The 21,231-nt window shown below is 40.1% G+C and overlaps 1 protein-coding gene across 1 annotated transcript in view; it reads right to left on the bottom strand.

Annotated features, from left to right (window-relative positions):
• KIF18A (kinesin family member 18A) overlaps nt 1-21,231 on the bottom strand; it is a gene marked incomplete at its 5' end in the record, with an annotated part of 117,669 nt that overhangs the window by 52,213 nt on the left and 44,225 nt on the right. Inside the window, one exon of the mRNA XM_089654953.1 lies at nt 1,517-1,693. Coding sequence (XP_089511079.1) covers nt 1,517-1,693 — 177 coding nt within the window. The remainder of the gene's footprint in view (nt 1-1,516; nt 1,694-21,231) is intronic.

Below are 21,231 nucleotides of genomic sequence, written 5' to 3'. Positions count from 1 at the left end.
ATTTTCTCAGTCAAACAGAATGGTGCACAGGCTCCTTAATGATTGAATCCGGGATGTCCAAAAGCATTCGATCTATGAGGTGGACAACACAGCAAATTACACCAACAAGCCCACTTAGAAAAGGTTCCAAAGACTCAGAAATCAGCTCAAAGAACCTTATGCCTGAATCTAACATAACATGAGGCCTGAACATCTACCTGCTAGAACAAGTGTATAACAGAAAACCACGTGCCAGCCTTACAAATATGAGAAACATACTGAAAAAAACCAAGATATATGAACAGGTTGCCTTACAAAGTAAGGGAGGAAACCTACCTAGGTGCAACAGGAAACCCCCTGGTGGGAACATTAGGAAGCACAGAGAGGGAATCTGTTTGCCTAAGGCTCCTTTCACACCTGAGCACACATTTTTTTTTGTTTATAATATATTCACACATGTATAATATTGCTTAGGTTTTATTTTTTTATTATATTGATTTTTATGGTATACACACACCAAAGCGCGGGGTCTTGAGTTGTTAGTAATGTTTGACAGGCAACTGATCTTCAGAAAATTACAAGGAGCAGGGCACTCAAATCCCTCTTGTATTGAACTGTATTGTTACTGTATTGTCTCCTGTTATATTGTAAAACACTGAGCAAACTGTTGGCACTATATAAATAATAAAGTAGGCTGCCATTATTGACCTCTCCTGAATATATTGGCTGAAATACTGAACCTTAGGCTTTGAGTAACTGATCAAAGTAGGACATTTAAAGAATGTTACCCCAACATTTCCCATTACTGATATACAGTATGACTGTTATACGATTTACTTGTGTTAAGTATCCTGTTCTCTTTGTATTGCGTAAAATACCTGGGAATCTTGCCAGCCCCCTGCTTTCCTATTTCATACTGATCACAATATGCATGAGTACATCCATCCCAGTGTGGTCAGTTTTCTGGCTGTGTTGGGAGATCAGCCTGCCTGTTTTTCAAAGACCAGACTTGTGCTGAGAAGCACCGCCCCCCCCCCCCCCCCAGGCTTTCACTGGGTAGGTCAGTGTACTTCTTCTCTTCCCCTAGCTTTCTGAGCCTCCTATGCAGTATGCAGCTCAGAACAGAAGTAATGTGATCGCTTATATATATAAAAAAAAAATTGTATATTATATAAACACAAATGATTTAACTTTCATTTCTATTTTGGGCTGTTTTGCAAGATAAAAGGTCTACATATAGTTTAACTTTTGTTTTTCCTGATCTGCATACTGATCTTTGAACCACACTGTTGCCAATGGGTCAGCGTAACAGCCAAGCAACTAGCAGTTTCTGAAGGAGGTCAGCAATGGCAACCTTTTATTTCTGTGATATCCAACTGCAATGGCTGCCATGGTAACCTGCATATAAAGCAGGGTCAACCTCACAATACTCAAGACTGTCACAACTGAAATTGGTAGGATGTTGCCCATTTTCTTGGGCAATGCACTGTGACCTGTAAAATGAAAATACAGGATCGTTCCAAGGCAATTTACTTACAGAAGACTTTATTTCTTTTGCTCTATTGGCATACTTGAGAGTATTGTATGTATCATCATATGACATTGAAGAAGGACTAACAGCTGCTATCATGATGGTGCGACAGTTCCCGCCCAAGGAATCCTTAAGTAGTCGTGTAAGCTTGCTGTTTCGGTAAGGTATATGTTGTTTCTTTGTCTAAAAGGAAACAAAACAAGTAAGACCATTAATCATATGTGCACTTGGAAAAAAGCATAGGACTGTTTTCCTAATATGATTAAAGCTAAATTCCAGGGAAGTATAAAAGACAAAACACTTTTTTCCGTTAATGTGACATAAATAGCACAAATTTCCTTTTTTTTAAGCTTCTTGTAATCTCCTGTACAGAGCAGCTCAGACTGCTTAAGGGAGGGAGGGCATTTGCTAGGAGTTTTCAGGTGAGCGTCACGCAAAAATATAGGCAAGAAACATACTAATAGGAGGAGAAAGCAGACTTATTAGGGAGATAACTTTATCAATCTGTTATTCCTTCACTGTCCAATGGGCAGGATGACGTCTGCAGTGTATTCCTAACAGAAACCGAGAGACCTGCTTAACTTTGATGTGCTATGGAACTGTGTAAATTTCAGGACTGAATGGATAGAAGGCAAACCTATTCTTGGCTCCCTAAAATGCACTACACCAGGGAATTTAGTTGTTTCCCTTGAGTTTGGCTTTAAATGCATTATAAATTGTTTAGTGGTGCAAGGATGGTCTTGCCCAATGCAAAAAAAAAAAAAAAATTACTTGTTTGTTAAATTCTTTTCAGAACAAAGTCAACAACTTTGCTCAAATTTAAAAAATGTAACACTGGCCAAACTGAAAAAAACCCCAAAAAACACCACTTTATATTAATGGACTAAGAACTCCAAAGAGTAAAAAAGTATAATTACCTGAAATGTATCAACTTTCAATAATTCTCTGCAGTTTGGAAACTAGGCAGAGCATGAGAATGACAACATTGCAGAAGAATTAGGGCATGATTTGTTCAGAGTGCTGTCACAAAAATATTTCAGGTACTATCAAACAGGAGGTGTTCACAGTTGATAGGCGTTGCAAACTTTGTTGGAGCTTTTCATCATACAATGGCAACATAGGGTGAATCATAAAAATGGCTAAACAAATATGTTGGCATAACATTATTTCAATTAACAGTTCGCATATACTGTACATGTATTTAAAAGGATAAGTGAGCTTTTAAACTTTTAATGCCAGTAATCTTTCAGTACATTTTCAAGTTTGGATGACCAGATTCCAAACTGTCAGCAATATATAAAACTGGCTATTTTTTTAAATCAAAAAGCAGTCCTTGTCCATTGATATTGCTACGTTCACATGAGTACATTCCTGCTGACATGTTACAATATAGAGGAAATGTATCTATTAAAAAAATGTAAAATTTGTAGATTTAAGTGACTGTAAAATAATTTTTTAAAAATAAAACATGGTACACTTACCTGCACTGTGCAATGACATTACACAGAGCAGCCCCAAACCTGCTCTTCTGGGGTTCCTCGTTGGCGCTCCCTCTTCTGAGTGTACCAAGATAGCAAGCCACACAGACACACACACACACACACACACACACACAGACACACACACACGATCGACAGCAGAGGGAAAGAAAAGCAACACTGCTGCAGACAAGCACAGGTCTGGATCAAGATCAGGCTCAGGAAAAGGTGGGGCTGGGGGAACTGACATGGAAAGGTTTTTCACCTTAATGCAGAGAATACATAAAAGGTTAAAAAAAAAAAAAAAGTTTGCTTTTAGAATCACTAGCCTACCGGAAAGTTTACCCCTGTCCTGCCCAGGCCAACTTTCAGCACTGTCACACTTTGAATGACAATTGCGCCGTCATGCAACAGTGCACCCAAACAACATTTTTGTGTATTTGAGACAGAGCTTTCTTTTGGCAATACTTAATCACCACTGAGGTTTTTATTTTTTGCTAAACTAAAAAAGAATGAAAATTTTTAAAAATGTATATTATATAAAAATTGTAAATATGTAATTTTTCTCCTGCACTGATGTACGCTAATGAGGCTGCAATGATGGGCATTGATAGGCTGCACTGATGGGCATCACTGGTGAGCATTGACAGGCATCACCGATGGGCACTGAAAGGCAGCACTCATATGGCACTGATAGGCAGCACAGACTTGCACTTGTATGTGGCATTGATGGGCACTGACAGGGCTACACTGATCATCAAGGCACCGATTATCAGTGCCCTGATGATCACTGTAGATGTCCCCTCTGTGGAATGCCGATTACTGGCTCTCCTCGCGCGGTCAGCGTGAAAAGCGGACTGCCAATAACCCGCATTTCCTTGTTTACATGCAATCAGCTGTGATTGGACACAGCTGATCATATGGCCGAGTCAACGTCAACAGCTCTTTAGTGTGCTCGGTGATCTGCTTTTTTCCAAGGACACAGCGCACCACCCGGGGGGGCGCGCATGCGCAGTTAGAGTGGGAGGCCGTCATATGACGTCCTCCCAGAATGAGAGAGCCGCTGCTCGCCCATCATTTCCTTAAATGGCGTGTGGGAAAAAAAGTCCTTGTCAAAAGACATTGAAAATGGAAAGCACTACACAGAGCAAGTGATAGGAACTATATTTTACCTGTGCATTTTTTTCAAGTATTACAGGACATATGAGAAATATTCTGAAACCTTGGGTTATGCTGTTGAAGTTCCTTGTACCTGCTGCCACATTTTGACTACAGCACAGCCACATGGCCACGTCATTCATGGAGTTCTGTGAATGAATGAACTACAAGTCCCAACAGCCTTTGCAGCTGCAAGCATGTAGTAAAGTGCATTTATTTAAAAGTGAACATCCTTTAATGCATTCTCTGCATTAAAGATAATGTGCAAATGAGCAGTGGTTCTCTCGCCTCTCTTTCTCATCACCGCACAGAGGCAGCAGTGGGAACTATAGGGAAACCAGTGAGGAAGGGGCAAGCCCCGCTCTGTGGGTCTTATGAACACACAGACCCGGCTCGGAAGCAGACGCGCACGCACACACACACACACACACACACACACGTGTTCCCCAATTGCTTTGGTGGGTACTCAATGGGGCGGAGAGGGCCAGGAGTGCAGGCAGGGGACCCCAAAAGAGGAATAACAGAGCTGTTCTTTGCACAGAGCAGGTAAATATAACATGTTTGTTATTTAAAAAAAATAGAGCTTAGAAACCGGTGTCCCATAAAGTGCTCAGCATAAGCGAGTATACCCCACCAGATTTGTCAGAAAGCCTTTTTAATTTCCTTTCAAAATCAACATTTTCTATGGGACACTATACAGGTGAAACTCGAAAAATTAGAATATCGTGCAAAAGTTCATTTTTCAGTATTGCAACTTAAAGGTGAAACTAATATATGAGATAGACTCATTACATGCAAAGCAAGATAGTTCAAGCCGTGATTTGTCATAATTGCGACTTACAGCTCATGAAAACCCCAAATCCACAATCTCAGAAAATTAGATTAGATGCAATCAATAAAACAAGGATTGTACATAGAACAATATCGGACCTCTGAAAAGTATAAGCATGCATATGTACTCAGTACTTGGTTTGGGCCCCTTTTGCAGCAATTACTGCCTCAGTGTGACGTGGCATGGAAGCTATCAGCCTGTGGCACTGCTGAGGTGTTATGGAAGACCAGGATGCTTCAATAGCGGCCTTCAGCTCTTCTGCATTGTTCGGTCTCATGTCTCATCTTTCTCTTGGCAATGCCCCATAGATTCTCTATGAAATTTAGGTCAGGCGAGTTTGCTGGCCAATCAAGCACAGTAATCCCACAGTCATTGAACCAGGTTTTGGTGCTTTTGGCAGTATGGGCAGATGCCAAGTCCTGCTGGAAAATGAAGTCAGCATCCTCATAAAGCTCGTCTGCAGAAGGAAGCATGAAGTGCTCCAAATTCTCCTGGTAGACGGCTGCGTTGACCCTGGACTTAATGAAGCACAGTGGACCAACACTAGCAGATGACATGGCTCCCCAAATCAACACAGACTGTGGAAACTTCACACTGGACTTCAAGCATCTTGCAGTGTGTGCCTCTCCATTCTTCCTCCATACTCTGGGTCCTTGGTTTCTCTCATCAGAAAAGAGGACTTTGGACCACTAAGCAACAGACCAGGTCTGTTTTTCTTTAGCCCAGGTAAGACGCTTCTGATGTTGTTTGTTGTTCAGGAGCGGCTTGACAAGAGGAATACAACATTTGAAGCCCATGTCCAGGATCCGTCTGTGTATGGTGGCTTTTGATGCACTGACTCCAGCATCAGTCCACTCCTTGTTCCTCACACTTTTGAATGGCCTTTTCCTGACAATCCTCTCCAGGCTGCGGTTATCCCTGCTGCTTGTGCACCTTTTTCTTCCACAAGTTTCCCTTCCAAGAGGTTCAGAGTTTAAGGAACAACCAAACTGTGCAAAGCTCTAGAAGCCAAGCATCCTGCAAAAACCATGTCCCCTGTAATGGGAGAGTACCTAGGACTCCCCTCCAGTATGACAGGCTGACATCAAATCATGAGTACCTTGGGAAGTAGGATTTCAGATTCCAATGCACGATGCCAAGGCACACCTGACCCTGCTAAGGAGGCTTATGAAATGATCCAGAGCCTGTGTGCTTCATGCTACCAGAACGTAAAATTGCACAGGTCTGGAGTGAAACTGGGCATATGAGACTGTCTCAAAAAGGAGGCCATCATCGGGCCCAAAACGCTCATGCAAAAGTAGTTTGTTGGATAGCTCCTGGACCAAAAGGTCTGAAAGCGAGAGACTGGAGTTTTCATGTGGAAGGAAGAAAGTCCCTGGACAGGGCCTTTTCCAAGAATAGGCCTGTGAAGAAATTGAGGTCTGAGGTACCCCAGAACTGAGTAAGAAACTTTGCAACCTTATTGCTCCCTCCCTCCTAGATTGTAAGCTCCAAGGAGCAGGGCCCTCCTATCCCTCTTGCATTGAACTGTATTGTTGCTGTATTGTCTTCCGTTATATTGTAAAGCGCTGAGCAAACTGTTGGCGCTATATAAATCCTGTATAATAATTGCTCTAAAAATGGAAAGTCCTAGCCTGTGATATTCTTTAAAAAAAATTTTTTCTGACCGCAACAATAACCCAAAGGGGCTAAATATATTTAGAATTGAGGCCGTGGTGGTTTAGACCTGGGTGCGCAGACATCAATGGGTCTGTCAGCAAGACACATACTATATTTATAACCTCAACAGCAGGGTCCCTTATGGGACTGAAGAAAGAAATGAAGGTACATGCAGTTATATAATAATATACATAGACCTAATTATGTCCTGAGGCATGCTAGGTTGTGGAAAGCTTATCTTAAGGTATTTAAAGGCATTTTCAGGGAGAGAGTTGGCTCTAATGAAGAGAATATGCCCTTGAACTGCATAAGGCAGTATAGGTTACTGAGGCAGTGCTCATGTTGCTATTGCTAACCACAGTCAGCCAACTGTGCCAGATGGTCAGAGATGATCTGGATTTTATGAAAAAAATTTGCAATACACGTGTATACTTTGCGAGATTTTACATTATGCTGGTATGCTCGCTGTTCAGTCTTGCTTGCCAGTGTCCAAACTCCTGAAAGGCAGCAACATAACCCAAGGTCCCAGAATACTTCTGTGTCCTGTAATGTACAAGTAAGAAAAACACTACACTCTTCAGTGTGGTCTGTTTTTTCTTACTGATGCTTGAGCATGTGTGCAAAAGTGAAAATATATACACTGTTTGGTCCACTTTAACATATACATTTTACAAGTGGTTTAGCAATATGGTTAGAACCATCTTAGTTCTGTGTTGAGTGATACTGTTGAAGTAATCCAAACTGTATAAAAGGGGAACAATCAGTACAGTCCTAAAATGCACTTCAGATCTTCCAAATCAGGTATCAGACTTTCCTCTAATTTTTTTTCCCCTACGGTCTATACTTTACACAGAGGATATATCACAGAGGATATATTGAAGGGGAAAATGAGAAGGACTATGCTTACAGAATAGCCTGTTACATGAACATGCGGTTTATTAATCTGATTTTAAACACATGTTCTTTAATGAATGTTATACATTTATTACATTTTGCATGTGGACCAGATTAGAAAAAAAATCCAACTAAAATTGGTTGTGTTTTGCCTATGGTGATTTCTATTCATTAAAGTTACATTTTAAAACATTCAGCACTCTAGTTGCAACAGTTTTTCTAAACGTCTGTAGTAAAAGTTGAATATGCCTTAAGTTCTCCAATGTGACTAGATACATGATTGAGGATGATATCTATATCTATATATATCTATATATAGTTATATCTATATGTATGTATATGATTTATTTTGACACAACTCCATCATTAATGCAAAATCCAAGCAATTGTGTGCATTTGCAACCCTACAAAAATTACACTGAATAGAACACGTGAGCTACTCACTCAGAAAATGAGCCCCTGCTTGTTTACACTTCTTAAAAACAACCTCAGCTGATCATAGTATAGACAGTGCCTATTAGTTCTGGTTTCAATAAGGGCCAAAGTACAGCCTATGGGCTGGGCTGCACTGGGCATCCTTGCCCAAGGAATAGACAAGGCAACTTGCCCTATGTCATATTTCAGTTTACACCATTGTACTGCAGTGGTGTGTGCTGAGAAAAAAAAAAAAAAAATAATATAGCATGTCACGATGCGGTAAACCATATCGCAATCTGATCCAGTGAATAAAGATGAATGCAATATTTTATTACATTTCAGTAAGGTTGAGAAACTAGTAACCAGTGTGATGCCTCATTTACAGTGCATCAGTACCACTCTCATCACAGTGCACATTGGCGGCCATTGTATAACTAGGGCAAACTTAAAAACAAAAAAATCACATTCAATAAATATCCTCAATACATTCATATTTCCCCATGTTTTATCACTCAAATATGCTGCACATACAGAAAAAGAAAAAAAAAAAAGTTGATCTTCTAGAAATCCAATGTTCTCCTAACTTCCTGATGGGCTTACAATGTGCCACCTTTTCTGCACTGAACTCCCAGCCATCGTTCTTAATCCTGCTTGCTAGACTATAGAACTGTGCCTATCCCCCACCACTTTCGGCCCCACTCCATATGCCTACATTGATTCCTTAACAAGCAAAACAGTGCTGCTGCTATGACAATCTAAAGAGCTTGCCCATACAGGTAATAGTTGTGAAGTCACACACTGCAATGAAAACAAATAAAACTCTGCGCCACCAAAAAATTGCTATAATACACTATAGATTCCTACATGAGTTGCTGCAAAACGCTTAATGTGTTCCCACACCTAAAATCAATATATAGTTATAGATAGTGTTGCGCTGCTGTGTGATATTAAAAATACAACATATAATTAAAAAAAAAAATCCAGTTCATAATTAATCCCATGAGGTGTATGAATTAATAAAATATTAAGCTAATAACAGTCTCAGTGATTCACAAAAGTCCCGTAAGGTATATAACATTACGAAATTAAAAAAAAAAACAAAACTGATACCAGTCTCAATAATCCACATCACCATCCTTCCTGTGAAAAACTTATCAGTAATTCCATGCTCCACCACACGAAAAGTATTCTCCTGCCAGAAGAAATAGCAGCTCACCTGAAATATTGCACCTATATAAAACATACACAGGTCTCAAAAGGTATATTAAATGGGTATCAACCTTCAGCAAGTATCTGCTAAACCGTTCTCCTGGTGGCAGCAGGATCCGCAGCACCAGACTCTCCATCACAAAATCAAGAGTACGCAACAAAAGAAGAAGCCTCTGATTGTGAAACATGTTTTTTTAATAAAATAAGTGTTTAAACAGCAGTAAAAGTATATCACCAACATTGAATTACGGTGACTTCCTGTTTTCAGCTCCGGACTGAAAGTGACTTCACTAGATCTTCTTATGAATTACGCCACCAACCCACATGGCTTCTTCAGGGTTAAATAAGATCTACTTGGTAAAATAGAATTTAGTAACCAACAGAAATTTCTGAAAGTTCACTTGTCAGAGCTCACAATAGCACAATCAATTAGTCAACAAATTTCATACAAACCCCCCCCCCCCAAAAAAAAAAAACAGAAAACCTTTGTTCGGTGACCATGGCAAGGTTTTGAAATTAAAAGGTTTCATCTCCGTAATGTACAGAAGTGAGGTAAGTTTTAATTAGGCTTGTGATTCTTAGTATTTAGGTGCATAACCAGATCTAGAGACAACTTTGGATTGCTACTAAATATTTTGACAATAAACAATAAGCCAACAATAAAACGTTCTACTTCTGCTTTAACCACTTCAAGTCCAGACACTTTTACCCCCTTCCTGTCCAGGCCAATTTTCAGCACTATCACACTTTGAATGACAATTGCAACACTGTACCCATATGATTTTTTTTAGCATTTTTTTGAGACAGATAAAACTTTATTTTGATATTTATTCACCACTGGGATTTTTTTTTTTTTGCTATATAAAAGTCCAAAAATTTTGAAAAGTGTTTTTCTTATAAAATTTTGCAAATAAATAATCTTTCTTCATAAATCATGGCCAAAATGTATTCAGTTATCTTTTTAGTAAAAAAAAAAAAAAAACCCAAATTAGTTTATAACCAAAAATTATAAAACTGTTCTAATTTTTTTTTCCCTTACATTATTTTAATTTTTTTATCCCTAGCGGTTTGTCACCCTAGCAGTATAGTGTCACCATAGTGACACTGTACTACTTGTGGGTTTTTTTTTTTTTTTTTTTTTACACCGATTGCTTTTACACCCATAAAGGCTGTAAAAGCAATACTTTCTCCTTCTCTCTGGCTGCATTCTTGCAGCCATTGAGAAATACTGTGTGAGCTGTGAATAGCCTTGTACCATGTGACCTCCGTGATCATTCATAGGATTTCACACGTAGTAAGCAATGTCAGAAGTGACATCTTGCTTACTACACCCAGGAGCGCACACAAGCAGGGGGTGGGGAGGCCGTTTATAAACAGCCACCCACTCTAGCACTGCTCCCGTCCGGCCGTTTATATACCTGGGCCAGACGGAAAGTGGTTAATCCTTCTGGTGCCCAAGAGCATTACGATACAATTTTTGCTAAAGAGAACTCAAACACACAGGTATAATTTTATTCAGATAACAAGAAAGCTTTTCCATCCTTTGATTTTTTGCCCTTCTATGAGCAACAACGATTTTCTATTTGTTCACATCAGCTTATGAAAAGTCAAATGAATGTTTCAAAACGGATTGCATAGTTAGGGGCAAAACCAGAAATGGGGGCAGGATGATGTTACACCTGGGGTTTACCGAGATGGACAGAACTTGAAAACAGCAGGGGGAACTTATTCCAGAAGACTACACTTGGAACTGAAATACATCTATAGGGAAGACTTACCCTTTAAATATGTCCTTAAAAAGGTATTGGACATTTTCAAATGCTTATTTGTATAAAATGGGTATTAGTGTATTTAAGTTCTCTGTGTTGTTGTTTGCCTTATTTTGCAATGATGGGCTCACATTTTGTGGCTGCAGATGGTAGTGTCATAACTGATTTTCCTAAGTACATGTATTAAATCACCTAATGTGTCCTTATTCACAACCAACTTGTGCTGGGTCGCACAGAATCCAGTGCATGCCTTACCATTTCCCTGTGTTGCAAACACGTCTCTTCCAGCATGGTAAGCATGAATAGCTCTCACCTGCAAAGCACTAGACAGAGAACCAGGGATTGTGGGACATGTTTCTTCACAGGAAGTGTCCGTTCTTAGACTACAGAGGTCATGCTTTAACCTGTGCAGTGCCACACCAAGGGCCTCACAGTTCAAACTGACATTACTCTTTGAAATTTCTGACACTGGAATGGGAGGATTTACTATACAATAGGCTGTGTGCACAAACTACACTTACGCAGGTGAAAAAACACAAGATACAGGTAAGAAGGTATAGAATACCTTTAAAAGGATTGACAGCTTATTAAAAAACTGTGTGGGCAGAGAAATACAGGCCCTGCCATTGCTTACCTCCAAAAATAACGTTTGACTGGCTGCTCCTGGCTTCAACATTGTGATCCAAATGAGTATGCAGAGTATAAAGTCAGAACATGAGTTCTATGTCTAGGATAGTACTGAAACCATGAAATCAATCATGACAGCAAGGCACATTGCATTAAAAAAAGAAATGGTCAGCTCTATGCCTCAGAAAAATGAATGATGGGGGTGATGGTTGTATTAGTTTCAAGGTAGACAATCATGTTTCTGCTTCCAGGTCATATCAAAAGGCACTGCATTTCTGGCAAGATCAACAGTTTTTTTTCTGCAGTTGCTGAAAACTGTAATATATTTAATTTTTGCTCTTGAGATTATCCTTTAAACAAGAACCTACTAGAGCTCTTCTATGAAGGCAATCCATTAAACATACTCCTGCAGAAGCTCATGGTTCCTGATATTTTTGGAGAATTAGAGTAGAAGAGTTTTTAGAGACAGCCACAAAGACAAACTGCATTAACTAGTTGCCGACCGCAGATAGCCGAATGACGGCTGCACTGCGGCCGGCCAGTTCTGGGTGGACGTCATATGCATGTGGGGCGCTCTCCTGCGCGCCCCACAGCTGATCACGTGATGTGGTAAAAGGCCAATCACAGCGGCCTTTTACCACGTGATCAGCCGTGTCCAATGACACGCTGATCACAGGGAAATGCAATTGCCGGTTCTCGGCTGCACTTTCCTCACGCTGTCAGATCGTGAGGAAAGTACTGCCGAGAACCGGCAGTTGTCAGAGCGAGGATCGGCACCGATCATCAGAGCACTGATGATCAGTGCCCTGATGATCGGTGCCCAGCAGTGCCACCCACAAGTTCCGCCCACCTGTGCCCAGCAGTGCGCCCACTAGCTCCACCCACCTGTGCCCAGCAGATCACCCACCTGTGCCCAGCAGTGCACCCACCTGTGCCACTCTGCAGTGCCACACACCTGTGCCACTCTGCAGTGCCACACACCTGTGCCCAGAAGTGCCACCTACCTGTGCCCAGAAGTGCCACCCACCTGTGCCCACCCACCTGTGCCCACCAGTGCCACCCCGCAGTGCAGCCCAGCAGTGCTGCCAGTCAGTGCCACCAGTCAGTGCCCAGCAGTTTTGCCAGTCAGTGCCCAGCAGTGATGCCAGTCAGTGCCATCTATCAGTACCCATCATCAGTGTCACCTATCAGTGTCGCCTATCAGTGCTGCATATTAGTGCCGCCTATACGCGACACCTCATTAGTGCTGCCTATCAGTGCCCTTTAGTGCTGCCTCTCAGTGCCCATCAGTGCCGCCTATCAGTGCCGCCTATCAGTGCCCATCAGTGCCGCCTATCAGTGCCCATCAGTGCCGCCTCATCAACGCACATCAGTGAAGGAGAAAAATTACCTGTTTGAAAAATTTTATAATAGAAACAAAGAAACTTTTTTTTCCAAATTTTTTGCACTTTTTTTGTTTATAGCGCAAAAAGTAAAGTGCCCAGTGGCGATTAAATACCACCAAAAGAAAGCTCTATTTGTGAGAAAAAAATGATCAAAATTTCATATGGGTACAATGTTGCATGACCGCGCAATTGTCAATCAAAGTGCGGCAGCGCTGAAAGCTGAAAATTGGCCTGGTAAATAAGGGGGTATAAGGGCCTGGTAGGCAAGTGGTTAATAGGGGTCCCATCACCAGCATAAAGACAAAGGCCTGACAATAAAAAGACATAGAACTAGTAGCTAGTTACTTTCATGGTTTACCAATTTATCAAACATACTGGCCAACATCTTACAATTCACTACAACCTTAAATGGCTTCTACTGTAACAGTATACTGCTTAAAAACTAAGGCAATTGAACATAATTTATGAAATGAGGTCTGATCACTGAACAGTTGGGTAGGAGAGACATAAATAGGATAAAGATATTACCTCATGCGAACCTTTATGATAATCTTGTACGGTGTTATGTGTTAGGTCTAGCAATCATGGAACAGTTAATGTTTCCTTGACAACTGAACTTAAACTATCTCCAGGTTAAAAAAAAAAAAAAAAAAAAAAAAACTATCTTACGCTTCCATTTGAATAAACATGCAAAAAAAGCAGTATTTTATAGCAAACATATTTTCAAAAAGCCCCGATCAAACTAAGCCTGTTGTCCAAAATGTTTCCAATGACTACACAAGAAACTGATGACTGGGGAGAGGTCCACTAACCAATCTATACTGGAATTTTTCAAGGAGAGCAAGAGAAGCAACATCTAAACCCACACAGATTAAAACTTATTCTCTATTCCACCAGCTTCTAACTTCTGCCTGCAAAGATTTTACAAACATACAGAAAATTCTCTGTGTCACCAGCCACTGCTGAGTGGGTGGCAAGGAAAAAGGAAAAAAAAACAAAATTCTGCAAAATAGAAGAACTCGTAGCTTTTGACACCAATATATATATAAAAATGAGCTTTTACATTAACAAGCTAGTTTGTGTTCTGTGATTCAGACACTTGAAAGGATCTTAGAACAAAATAGTCCCCTACTTCACCCTCTATATTTCTTTTTCTGGATCATTAACAAGTGTCTGCAGCAACAAATCTATTTGTTGAGGCTTTGAATTTAGGACACAAGCCAATCCCATTTTTGGTTCCCCAAAATGCACTTTAAATCTATTTATCCTAGATCATCATTTCTTCAGATATCTGCAATCCTCTTCCTTTCTTAAAGTCATGTTTAAAATAAAAATAAATAAAACTGCCAAAATGTTGGCTAGGCAGTTGGTCCTTACTTGCAGCACTGTATCTCCAGGTTCAGTTCATCCCACAGATTCTACCCCCATGGGTTTTTAAATCCTTTTTTTTTTTTTTAGGTTTCTGTGTTTTTTTTCAGGTGCTTTGGGTTCCAGCTTAACCCCCCAAAAAGGAACTGGTTAATTGATCTCCATCAAAACTGGCCTAACCATGCACACAAACTTTATGCACACCACCCCTCACTCAGTTAACTAAATTCCAATGACTCAGCGTAGCGCCTTCTACCTCAGAAAGGAAAGTACAAACAGTGATAATGAGCCACAAATATTAAAAAAAAATAAAATTATGCGTCCAAAAACCAAGTTGTGATCTGAAAATGCATCTTCTAAATAAATCCAAAAGGACACTGGGTGATTTTTAATGACTTTTTGGATTTATTTAGAAGATTCATTTTCAGATCACAATTTGGGTTTTTGCACGTATAATTTTACTTATTTTGTATTCATATTTATGTGGCTCATTATCACTGTTTGTTCACACATATTAACTTGCATGTTCACAGGACTATTAAACAGCTGGATCATACATGCTTTTCCAGCTGTCACTTATGTTCTAAAGGAATTTAAACACATCAACTATCAGCCAAATCATTTGCCAGTGATCACTTTGACAGAACAGTGTATCTAGAACATCTCTTTACAACATCTGCCTGACTGTGCAACTGCTGGCCATACACTTAACATAAAAACAGGTTTTATTTTTCATGCAAGGCCTCAACTAGACAATAAGAAACCAATGAAAAATGAGTATAACATAATGTTGGTTGGCTTCCCAACATGAACTGCCTGCTTTAGTTCACAAAACTGTCTTCTGCCTTGTTCCTTTGCCATCTGCATGAGCCACTTCTGACAGGTATTCCTGACACCAGAGATAAAAAGGTGAAGGGAAGAGGGGGCAGGTGCAATACACAGCCTGTGATTGACAGCCTCAGCTCTGTTCTGTGCTGTGCTGTGTGAAGGGGGTGTGTTCCTTCTAATTAACTCTCCTCGCTCAGTGGAACTTCAGCTCCCTGCACTTGCATTCAGAAAGCTCAAACTGTATAAAATTCTGTACTCTGAATGGCTATAGAGAAGAAATACTACAGATAAACAAGTACAACTTATGTAGGAGGAGTTGTTTTATCGCTGTGAATCAATTAAGGTCAGTCACTTCACTAGGTATATGTGAGGGTCTACAACCACTTTAAAAAGGACTATGACTTGGTCATTCCAACACAAATTTTTTTCTGCTTCAGTCTCGGTTACATTGTACTTGTTTGATCAAGTATAATACACAATTCACCAGTTCCTCCCCTCTTTGGAGTGATTACTATAGTACCAATATTAATCCAAACCATAACATTTTCCCAGAAGGAATCGAACGTTACAGGGTTGCACTTTCTTTTACAAATCTTTATTATCTTACAACCAGCAATAGTTCATGCTAAAACTTATCAAAAGGTTTTAGCACTAATGGCACTTTATGGAATCAGGGAGTGATCACTGTGCTTGCCTGGAGAACTCTGAGCGATAGAATAGGACACATTTTGACACGATATAGCACAAACTTGTGCTAGATTTAATGTATTCAATAATTAGGATTTGAAAAAGTAAATACAACCCTCTAACTTTCAATCCCACCAGGGAAGGTTACGGTTTGAAATGATTGTGGTACTGTGGTACAAAAGGGTAAGGGATGGGTGATTTGTGTAATATCTTTGAAGCATATAACTCCGGGCTGAAGAACACTTGGGAGTCCCCAGTGTAGACTAAGCAGCGTTGTATATTTAAGGTTGTTGCCTTGCTGATGGTAGACACAAAAAATGCATGGGATGCCTTTATTTATTCAGATGTGACCAAGGGGTTCTTTCATTTCTCCCAAAGTACTACACAACTTACTCTTGGTGTGATCTTTGTTGGTCAACCACTCCTGGTGAGAGTAACAATGGTGTTGAATTGTCCCCATGTGTACACAATCTGCCTGACAGTGAATTGGTTGAATCCAAACTATTTAGCTGTTGAATTATCAACACCTGTTTTTGGAGGCCTTTAGAAATCTTTGTCCAAGCTTTAACAGAAAAATATGGAGCTTACCACTTCTTAGACGTGGTGGCCATTTTTTCTTTTATAGGCTTTCTCCCCCCTTTAATTTTTCCCTGAAAAATAAGACTTGCTGGCTGTATTACCAACTTCCTTTAACATACCAAGCTGCCCAACAATGCTAAACGCTAGACTTTTTAAACAAAACACTGACAGAACCAATTACAATGGATGGCTTTTACGCTTCCCACAAGGCCAAAAGGGGGGAAAAGAAAAAAAAAGAAAAATGTAGCTGTAACTGCTCGGGAAAAGGGAAGTTCCCCTCATCCTTCTCCCCCACCCCTTCAGTTAATCAAAAGGGCTTTTTATTTTATTTTCTATGAGCAGGTACCTATTTCTGACAGATACCCACACCCAATTTGCTCGTCTAGGCGAACAGCTGACGATTTCCCCCCACCCCCTGGGATACATTGTAGGTTCCAGGAAACCGTGGGACCACTCAAAAGCGCAGCCACAGCCGGCTTCCTGTATCAAGATGGCAGCGCCAAAAAGCCACAAAGAACGACATAGAACCATCTTAGCCTGTATATAGAGCCACTAGATGGTGCACTTCCTAATCTGCATATTAAACAGGAGACCAGCAAATAAAATTAATGCATAATCAGGAGTAACTTTCATGGAAATGTCATAACTTAAAACTTTAAAGTACAATTAACAGGCGAAACCTGTTTTGGATAGAGTGGAGAGGAATTAGAACTCATGACAGTTTCTATTGCTGCCTGTGCTCCTGTTAGGGAAATTCACCCTCTTTTTTTGTCCTGCTTAACATTAATTGAAAGTAAAAGAAACACAAAAATTTTGAGTTGACATCAGAACACTAAGTGAGAGGAATATCTTTATGGGGACCCTAGTTCTAGTGACACCCATAGATTCCATCACTTTGGAGAGATTTCCTCTCACTTCCTGTTTTGGCAATGGGACAGGAAGTGAAGGGAAATTTCCCTTGGGGGACACAGATGGCCAAAAAAACAAAAACAAAACTGACATTGGGCTATAACCCTCCCTGTATCCCTATACTATATCCAAAACGAAAAGAATTCATTTAATTACACTTCAAACTGCTGAACCTACATTAGGTTTTCCTTTAAATATGTAATTCCTAAAAGTATAAACAATGTATACATGCAGGAGTATCCACTACTGAGGAAAAGGGAAAAATCAAAAAAGGCGGCACAACCATATGTTATACTTATTTTGCCAGAGAATATCTGGCACAACAACTGACAGTTTGAAGTTATGCAAACCTAGAAATGAAGCTTATAAAAGTTGGCCAATAAAAACATTCTACTCTCAAAATTGTTACATAGCACTACACACCAAACCTGCAAAAAGAAATAAAAAATAATGATATTAATATTCCACCATGGCTTCGATAAAAAAGCAATTTAAGGCTAAATAAGAGAATGACTGACATTACAAAACTTTAAAATAACTATGGTCTAATACTTTTGAAAGAAGAAAAACTACAACCACAGTGAAACACAAGTTTTGTTACGGGGAAACAAATTGCAAGGGAAGGTCTGCTTGCTCTAATTATATAATTGGTCACAGCTCTGTAAAATCTGCATCTTGGCAATCCTCTGGAGAGGCAGTACCATGGGTCAATAAAGCTGAAAGACTCACTGGGGTTGATTTACTAAAGGCATATAGGCTGCTCATTTTTCAAGAGAATTTTCCCTTATGAATAAGGCTTTCACTTTCATCATCAAATCCCATGCAAGCACAAATAGCCATTTTTTTCCCCTAACACGTCATTAGGTATTTCTTGCACCACATTCACTAAGTTACAGGAAATTCCTTGCAAAGTGACCAAGGCTGTTTTTCTTTAGTAAGTTGACAACACTGTATCAAACCTTAGGATAGTGGAGGCTTAATATTCATGTTGTGTCTGCTATAGGATGCGCATTTTATTTTGCCTAGTGTGGGAAAAATAAAGGTGTGCTTTAACCACTTGACCTCCAGAGGACTTACCCCCCTCCCCTCCTGACCAGGCTATTTTTTGCAATATGGCGCTAAGTTACTTTAACTGACAATTGCGCGGTCATGCAACACTGCACCCAAATGAAATGTCTTTTTCCCCACAAATGGAGTTCTCTTTCAGTGGTATTTGATCGCCTTTGCGTTTTTCATTTTTTGAGCTGTAGAAAATAAGACAGTTTTGAAAAAAATAAACAAACCATATTTTTGACTTTTTGCTTTAGAACAAAAAAAAAGAAAAACACACATGGTCATAAATTTAGGCCAAAATATATTCTGCTAGAAGTCTTTGCTACAAAAAAAATAAAATATCACAATACAGCGAAAGTTACAGTGTCCACAAACGGTGGTATCCATACTGGACAGGAAGGGGGTTGACATGTGGGATGATCAAAGGGTTGCGTGTGGTTTTACTATTGTGTATGTTGTACTGTGTCAGCACATTGCTTTGTATTGCTCTGCTATGCAGAGCAATACAAAGCAGTGTGCTGGAGCTGACAGGGAAGAGATCTGTATTGTTTACAGACCTTTCCCCCCATCAGTGATACTCGGCGATTGCGCCCCCCCGGAAAACCAAAATCACACACACACACGCGCTTTTGAGCAGTAGTTCTGCTACAGGGCGGTCGGGGAGTGGTTAACTGTGTGCTTTACTGTGCAAGCATGGTGCTTTGTATTGCTCTGACAGGGGAGAGATCTGTATTGTTTACATACAGACTTCTCCCGTCAGTGTTACTCGGTGATCACCGGGGAATCTTCGACCGGGGCCCGGTGATCAACAGCTGTAGCCACCAATGGCAGGGGTACAGAGGCACGCACACGCATTCCCCCTACCCAGGGATACAAAAAAAAAAAATTTATATATATATATATATATATATATATATATATATATATATATATATATATATATATATATATACACACACACACAAACTTTCTAAACCAAGGGCTAGTTTACTGTCCTAACCTTAGGGGGGAGCAGACTGTGGCCAGTAGAAATAGAAAATGTCCTGACGTCAGTGGAAGTAATCAATGCCCAGTTATTGGTATTAGTGGAAGGAAGAGTGTACAATCGTTGGTATCAATGGGAGGAATCATGCCCCATCATTGGTGTTGGTGGAAGGAATAGTGTCTCACTATGTCCTTGGCAGGAACTATGCCCCACTGTTGCTGACAGTGAGGGAAGTAATGCCCCAAGGGCTGGATAAAAGCAGGCAAAAGGCCACATTCGAGCCCTGGTCCACAGTTTGAAGATCACGGCTTTTAGAGTAAACATATATGTGAAAGTTCAACTCGTGGTAAATCTTCATCAATGTGTGCTAAATGTATTTAAAAAAAAAAAAAAATGTAGTTATCCATTATATTTTATGGTGTGTGCCACTAGACTGTCAGAAGAGCAGAGAGCAGGCTGCACTACGGAGTTAAGAATGTGGAATTCCTAGAGTATTACATCCAGCATGGATCATTGCAAGCATTCCTTGCTCTATAAGATAAAAGCATTTAAATAAAAAGTGAAAATAAAAATAGCCCAGAAACAGACAGACTACCTTACATTGTGGTCTTTAGAAAAATGCCTCCTTGCTTTGGCATTATAGGAAAGGTGCACTTATATTATGATCGTTCACGCAGCAGCACGGCCCGTGGGCCGTGTTCCAGGAGATGAGTCTCCCGCTGCGTACACTGGACACAGCAGATGACCGATAAGTGTACCAACCACTGCCAGTACCATGTGATTGCTGTGACCAATCACAGCAATTCACACAATTGTACACAATTAATGGATTTCATTCATGCCATCCATTGTGTACTACTGTGTTGATCTGACTGGCCCTGTCTGTACCATGTGATTACTGTGACCAATCAAAGCCCATCTGTATCAAGTGATTAGCTGTGGCCAATCACAGTAGTAAAAACACTGAATGAATCAACTTGATCACCGCCACCCCAGTTATAGGAGGACGCTGTACTGCACTGGTGGCAGTATGTAAAAAAAATAAAAAAATACTTGATTTTAAATCCAAAAAGTGATCATTTGGGGGTTAACTGTCCTGGCATTTTCGAGCCTCAAGAAATGAGTTAGGCCATCAGCACATCAAGATTGATCGATTTTCAGATATATATCCTATTTTGTGGACTCTATAGCTTTCCTACAGATTAAATAATATACAACTGATTTGGGTTATTTTTGCCAAAGAAATGTAGAAGAATAGAGTTTAGCCTAGATTTACAAAGAAAGATTTATTTGCAAAAGTTTACAACAGAAAAACAATGTTTTTCTTTTCAACATTTTCTGGTCTTTTTAATTTAGCAAAAATCTATTGGTGATTAAATACCACCAAAAAAGAATGTTCTATTTGTGTGGAAAGAATGATAAAAATATTCAAATGGGTACAGTGTTGCATGACCACACAGCTGTCATTCAAAAGTGCAACAGTGCTGAAAGCTGAAACAGTCTGGGAAGGAAGGGGGTGAAATTGCCTGGTATTAAAGTGGTTAAATGCGCCAAGGTTGTCAAAATAATGGATGACTTCTTCCTCCACAGCTTGTTCCATAACTTTGAACTTGGCTAAGTCAGCTGCTTGCTTTCCTTCCTTCTGAAGGACTTCAAGCTGGGTTCCTGCTTGAGCAGCTTGCGCTACAGCCTGGGCACGAGCTTGGGCAGCTTGTGCTTTGATGGCCGCTTCCCTCTTAATGGAGTAAGCTTCAGCTTCTTCTGATTCAGCACAGGGCGCTATGAATTGACTGCTCAATTGTGATAGAGAGCAGGATCATAAGTGTTGATAGCTATGAGATCTTTATCTCTAAAAAATCTTGGAGTGCCTTGAAGACAAAGTGT

This window comes from Staurois parvus, unplaced genomic scaffold (assembly GCF_062004578.1).
Source record: "Staurois parvus isolate SC_StPar_1 unplaced genomic scaffold, SC_StPar_1.0 ptg000818l, whole genome shotgun sequence".
Lineage (NCBI taxonomy): Eukaryota > Metazoa > Chordata > Amphibia > Anura > Ranidae > Staurois > Staurois parvus.
This window is presented reverse-complemented; position numbering and strand designations above follow the sequence as displayed.